Here is a 6,357-nt window from a genome sequence, read left to right as displayed (position 1 = left end):
CGAATTCCAGTAAAGTCCTCGGAGTGGGACTCCCCGTGGAGCAGCCAGCTGAGGTCACGCTCGGGTTAAGTTTTAGGCCCCCGCGGGGGCGCGCAGAGTTCTATGCAGACAAATCCCAGTGACTCAGGAGGACCGTTCCCCATTTCAGGCAGTTGCACGGATGCTAAAACCGCCGCTTGGGGCGTCTGGGGCCCGGAATTCGTCGTCCTCCAGGTCTGCGTTTTCCTCCCGTGTTTCAGCCCCCGACAGCACGACTGCGTCTGGGTCCCCAGCGAAGGCAGGGCCTGATTTCGGGGAAGACCCCGGGGAGAGGGGAGCCCGGCTGCTCCCGGCTGTCCCAGCCCGCGGTCACCGAGGGCTCGGAGGTGGGCGCCGGGGACACGGGCGCGGGGGCTGGAGCAGTGCGGGGGCCCCAGCTCGTGCCGGCTCGCGTCCTCCGCGTCTCCCAGCAAGCGGCAGGCTCGGGAGCGGCGCTTCGCTTACCCCAGGGGCCTTCTCAGATTGCGGCGGCAGCCCGGGATTTTGGCGGGGGGTGGGGTGGTGGTGGCGTGGCAGCGTCAGGGCGCCGCTTCCCCCTCCGCGCGCCCTCTTTCCGCCGCGGCGGCGCGCGCTGACCTGGCACGCCGATCCGCGCGAGCTGGAGCCCACGCGCCGCGCTCACCTGGCGAGCTGGGGTGAGGCAGCGGCCCCGGCCCGGGGCGCAACGGGAGCCCGGGGTGGGGGCACGCCGGCGAGGGGAGGCTGTCGGAGCGGGGCGGGGTACGAGGGGAGCCCGAGGCAGGGGCACGCCGGCGGGGCGAGGCTGCTGGAGAAGTGAGGTGGCGCGAGGGGCTCGGGAGAGGCTTTGCGCGAGTCGGGGGGGGCCCTGCCTGGGCAGGGTAGTGCAGAGGCCCCTGGGGGAAACGTAGGAAGGGGCTCCTCTGCGCGGGGTGGCGGGTTTTTATGGAACTCACTTGCAAAAGGGAGGGACCGTGAGCTCGGCTTGGATCCGGAAGGCTCGGGAGCGGGACCTTCAGGCACTTTATCGCTTGGCGACTTTCAGAGAGCACAGAGCCTGCACCCTGCGTGGACCCAGGCTCTGTGTTCCCAGCGCGTTGGCTTTTCTCGGTTACCCAAAAGCGCGCACACAGATGGCGAAGGCCCGCGGAGGAGCTCCTCCCCAACACACCCAAACCTAGGGTTAGCTGGTGGCAAAAGCCAAACTTTTTGCTACTTCTCCGAGCTGGGTGAGAGCGGGAGAACGCGGCATATTGGGTGGTCGAGCGCCCATGTCAAGTCCACCTGCTGAGATTGCAGCGGGAAAAGCGGAATTGCTGCATTTCACCCCCGCCCCCTCCAGCCTAGCTGTCGCTGCGCGGTGAGGTTTGCTACCCCCACCTCCTGCGACTACTGATGCTGTCAGCTTGGAGAACGTGGAGAACCTTCGGAAGAAGGGTTGTTCGGCCCTAAATGGAAATTAAGACTAGCAGGAAGGGGCATATTCCAGAACTGTGCTTACTACGTGATTGCCGTGGAACTTGGAAGGATGTTTGAATTGCAGATGGGGTGGGAAAGTTCAGAGGGCTGAGGGTCAGCAAATTCAAGTTTCCTATACTCTGTCCTCAGGCCGAATAGCAGTGAGGTTTTGGCAAGTCAAGAAACCTCCTGGAATCTGTTTGCCTGTGTGAGAAGAGCGATAATCCCTGCCCTACCACATTGGATGATTTGTAAAGAGGGAGGGGAATGTTTTGAGAAGTATGTAGAGTGGTTTCTGTAAATGACGGTTATCACCGCATTGCTCCCCACACTTCCCTCCTGGCCGCCGGCAGAACCTCATTTGGAGGGGACTTAAGGCCGCGGGAAGTGCAGGCAAATTTTCCTGCTTACCTGTCCAAAATGTCGGGATGCGTCTGTTTCTCCGTGTGTTGTAGTAGTTCTTCTTCCCAGCACGACTACCTGACACTGCGCATCACAGTGTGACATCAGGAGACAGGAACTTTGCTTTCCTCCTCTTCTTTAGGGCCTGAGGGAGAGGCTAAGAAAGTTGAGGAAAATTGGTAGTGACCAGTGGGAGGTGGGGGGAGGGTTAGATTTGATTTGCCATGCTCTTCCTGAGAACATTTAACTCTGAAAACCTTCGCTTTCTGAAGTTGGAGTTCTTGTTTTCTGATACGGGAAGACTCTGTCAGGGCAGAGGATAAATATGCAAAAATCAGCATTTCAATTCAAATGATCTTTAGAGGAAGATTAGTAAAGAGCTAGAGAAAAGAGTACAGTTGCTTGCTCGCAGGTTTTCTCCACCCCTCTGCGGCACACAAATAATAGCATTGCCAAATTTAAATAGTTTCCCTTGTTACTAAATTTAGATCCATATTTCTGATATGGAAAGGAAAAGATTCACAGGGTTGGTTGTGTTACCGTTAGAATTTAAGCAGTTCCTTTTAAATAAGCATGTCCAATCTTCTAGCCATTATAAACGTGAGCAATACTAATGCCTCTGTGTTTTATTGTATGTATCTTTTCTAAAAAGATAAATAAGGTAAGCTTGTCAAGGTCACCAAGCTCTCTGATTGGTTTTTCGTTTTAATTAAAAGTAGTTGAGAGGTGACTCATTTACGAAGTGGGGTAATAAAACTAGGTCTCCTTAGTTGTGCTGTGGTGAACTGAACTGGAAGTTTTTCTAAAATAACACTAATGGTGTTGAATATTGTGTGCCGGATTGAGAATTCATTTAGTTCTCACAACAGTCCTTAAAGAAACTGAAGCACAGAGAGGTTAAATGCCTTATCCAAGGTCACACAGCTAGTAAGGAGTTTCTCAGGTTGGCATAAAAATTACATTTGATTGGGACCCTGGTGTTTTTTCCTTAACTTCTGCACTGTGTTTTATCCCACACATACAGCAGCATGAGGGGGAGATTGGGGGCTCTGGAGCCGGGTTCCACGTCCTAGGGCTGAGCTTGCTGTTGAATTGCTGTGTGGGCTTCACATTACTTCCTTTCTCTGGGCCCCAGTTTTCTCATCCACAAAATAATCTCAATCCTATTGAATATTGAACGGAGGCTGTAGTTCTCACTGGAACATGAAGTGTGAACTGTGAAAGAGAAACATTTCCAGTATGTAACAAACTGCAGAAATGATTCCTAAAAGTCTAGTCTTCACTTCCAGTATGTAAAAGGAAGTTTCAGAGACAAGTGTTTTTGCTGTTTTCAACATAGGCTGGAACATGACAAAGGGGAAAAAGCCAAAATAATCTACACACTTCAATGTGATCTGCCCAACAATTAATATGTGGAAATTATTTAAAAAAAATACTTTAGTTCTGTTCTTGGATCCTTAGTTTTACACTTAAAGAGGTAAGTGTAAATTAGACCTCAAAGTTTTTTTGGGCAGGTCACCCATGACCAGCAGATGCTTTCGTCTTGTTGATTTCAGGAGCTAAAGACCAGAGGTTGGGGTGGCCTTAAACTCTTCCACATTCTTTTATTTCAGCAACTTGTAGTGGGTCAGAAAACAACTGTGCAGGAAATACATGTAATGTACTTCCTTATTCTCTCTTTATTTGGCGATTATTCTTAGAAACTAGCTTGAGGATGGCCATTTTAAATATGATGGGTCAGGAGAGTTGAACTTCCGTTTATGCACATTTTGAGGGTATTTTAAGCAATATGGCTCAATTGTCTAATCATTTCAACTGTCCTACGACATATATAAAATGGTTTTTTTTTGTTGTTGTTGGTTTTGGTTTTGGTCTCATTCTTAGTTTAAACTCTTGGTCCCTGTGGGGATTGGGGCCCAGGGAGGTATAAGCATGCCCATGTCACTGACATTGCCAGCAGCCCCTTCGTGCTTGATAAATTTTGATATTCTGGAGAGATGTTTGGATCCATGAGATTTAAAGGTCTTTCCCTCATCCCTGCACTGTTGCAGGTAAGAATGTGAACTTGGAAGCAAGACTGCCTGGGTGTGAAATGCTCCAGTTTCAAGCTATGCCTCGGGTCCTAGTGTTGTTATAGCTACCTCATAGATTGTTAGAAGGATCAAGTATGTGTGTGTGTAGAAAAGTCTAGAACAGGGCCAGTCCCATAGTAAATGCCGTGTAAGTGTTAGTTAGGAACTGATGATGATGGCTAAGATAATAGAAGACGAGTGCTCTGGGGCAAAAAAAATAAATAAATAAAAATAAAAAATAGGGCAGTAAACCAGGATAGTGTATATTTTAGGGATGAAGTTTTAAAAAGGGTGATGAGGAAAGTCGCATTCCAAAGGCAAATTTGAATAAAGAAGTGAGTGCAAGTAGAAGCGTATAGGGGGATGCAGGGGTGCAGAAGTGTATAGAGGTGTAGGAATGTAGAGGTAATAGAGAAGTAGGTCAGAGAGGTAACTCAAGGTTACATGGACAGATACAGCAATGTTGAAGTTTTTTCTTTTTTTTTAATTTAAAACTTTTTTGTTTTTAATTTTTTAAATTAAAATTCAGTTAATTAACATATAATGTATTATTGGTTTCACAGGTAGAGGTCAGTGATTCATTAGTCTTATGTAATACCCAGTGCTCATTACTTCATGTGCCCTCCTTAATATCCGTCACCCAAGCCCCTCCCCTCCAGCAACTCTCAGTTTGTTCCAGTTTGTTCCCCATGACTAAGAGTCTCTTAGGGCTCATCTCCCTCTCTGGTTTCATCTTGTTTTATTTTTTCCTCTCTTCCCCTATGATCCTTTGTTTTGTTTCTTAAATTTCACATATGAGTGAGGTCATATCATTGTCTTTCTCTGATTGACTTATTTCACTTAGCATAATACCTTCTAGTTCCACCCACATCATTGCAAATGACAACATGTCATTTTTGATGGCTGCTTAATATTCCATTATATATCTATACAACTTCTTTATCGATTCATCTGTTGATGGAATTTTTCTTTTTTTTTAAAGATTTTATTTATTTATTTGACACACAAAGAGATAGAGAGAGAGAGAGAGCACAAGCAGGGGGAGCAGCAGGCAGGCAGAGGGGGAAGCAGGTGCCCTGTTGAGGAAGGAGTCAGATGTGGGGTTCAATCCCAGGACCCTGGGATCATGACCTGAGATGAAGGCAGCTGCTTAACCAACTGAGAAACCCAGGCGCCCCTTTAATTTGTTTTTTTTTAACTTTTTTTTTTTTTTTTTTGAGAGAGAGGGCATACACATGTGCAAGACGGGGTGGGGGATGGGCAGAAGGAGAGAGAGAAGCTCAAGCAGACTCCAGGCCCAGTGTGGAACCCTACCAGGGTCTTGATCTCACAACCCTGGGCTCCATCTCACAAAGCTGGGATCAAGATCTGAACCAAAATCAAGAGTTAGATGCTTAACTGACTAAGCCACCCCGACACCCCTGTTTTTGTTCTTGTTTTTTAGCTTTTACCTAGGGAGTTTGCTTATGGAAAATTTCAAACTAGAAGTAAAGGGATCAGTACATGTACACTTCTCCCATTTTCAACAATTCTTGACATGGCCAATTGGGTTTCACCCATAACTTCTGCTGGCACTTCCCACTGGATTATTTCAAAGCAGATGTCAGAAATTCTATCAATGATTTTTACATACGTCTGTATATACTTCTCAAGGATAGGCACTTAATCACACAGAAGCACAATACTTGGGGCGCCTGGGTGGCTCAGTGGGTTAAGCCTCTGCCTTCGGCTCATGTTATGATCTCAGGGTCCTGGAATCGAGTCCCACATCAGGCTCTCCTGCTCAGTGGGGACCCTGCCCACCCCCACCCCCCCCCGCTGGCCTCTCTGCCTATTTGTGATCTCTGTCAAATAAATAAATAAAATCTTTTGAAAAAATTAAAAACAGAAGCACAATACTTAACTGTGTTGATTTTGTTTCCCATCTGTAAGTTGGGACCAGCAGAACCTCCCTCTCAGTGCTAGTTTCAAGATGGGGATGTCGATGTCTGGACCATTGTGTAGGGTCCAGCGACCGGTGCCCCATTGCTGGTTGCCGTCACGTTCATGATATCATCTTTACCAGCCATTGGTTTTTGTTTTTTTCTCTTTTCTTTTTCCAGATAGGTCAGTGGAGGCAATTTCACTTCTACTTCCCCTTTCCTCTCTGTACCTAGTTTAGGCACCCATATTCTGTATTCCCTTTATCTATGCTCTATTTTTCCCTTCACTTGCAGTGCCTGTGTTTGCAGCCTGACTTACAGTCAGTTGCCCTCTGAGCCCCCGAGCCCATGCCATACCAGTGCTCTCTAGGCTTCCTAGATCTTTTTAGAAGGGAGATGGGAACTTCTTCCCACTTCATTTTTTTGGACAGCATTATTGAGATGGAGCTAGAGTTCACATAACATACAATTCACCCATTTTTAAAGTGTACAGTTCAGGGGCGCTG

The 6,357-nt window shown here is 47.6% G+C and overlaps 1 protein-coding gene across 1 annotated transcript; it reads right to left on the bottom strand.

The window, feature by feature from the left end:
- Positions 1-346: 346 nt before the first annotated feature.
- Positions 347-5,941, bottom strand: LOC116877342 (vegetative cell wall protein gp1). Its single transcript, XM_032874016.1, has 3 exons — positions 5,834-5,941; positions 1,867-2,002; positions 347-1,061 (listed from the first exon to the last, which is right to left on the bottom strand). The coding sequence occupies exons 2-3, from the start codon at positions 1,960-1,962 to the stop codon at positions 558-560; spliced, it is 600 nt and encodes a 199-aa protein (XP_032729907.1). The 5' UTR covers positions 1,963-2,002; positions 5,834-5,941; the 3' UTR covers positions 347-557.
- Positions 5,942-6,357: the final 416 nt, after the last annotated feature.

The sequence above is a fragment of the Lontra canadensis genome, unplaced genomic scaffold (genome assembly GCF_010015895.1).
Source record: "Lontra canadensis isolate GAN:19392208 unplaced genomic scaffold, GSC_riverotter_1.0 scaffold51, whole genome shotgun sequence".
NCBI classification, from domain to species: domain Eukaryota; kingdom Metazoa; phylum Chordata; class Mammalia; order Carnivora; family Mustelidae; genus Lontra; species Lontra canadensis.
Note: the sequence above shows the minus strand (reverse complement) of the source record. Positions and strands in the feature narration are given on the sequence as shown.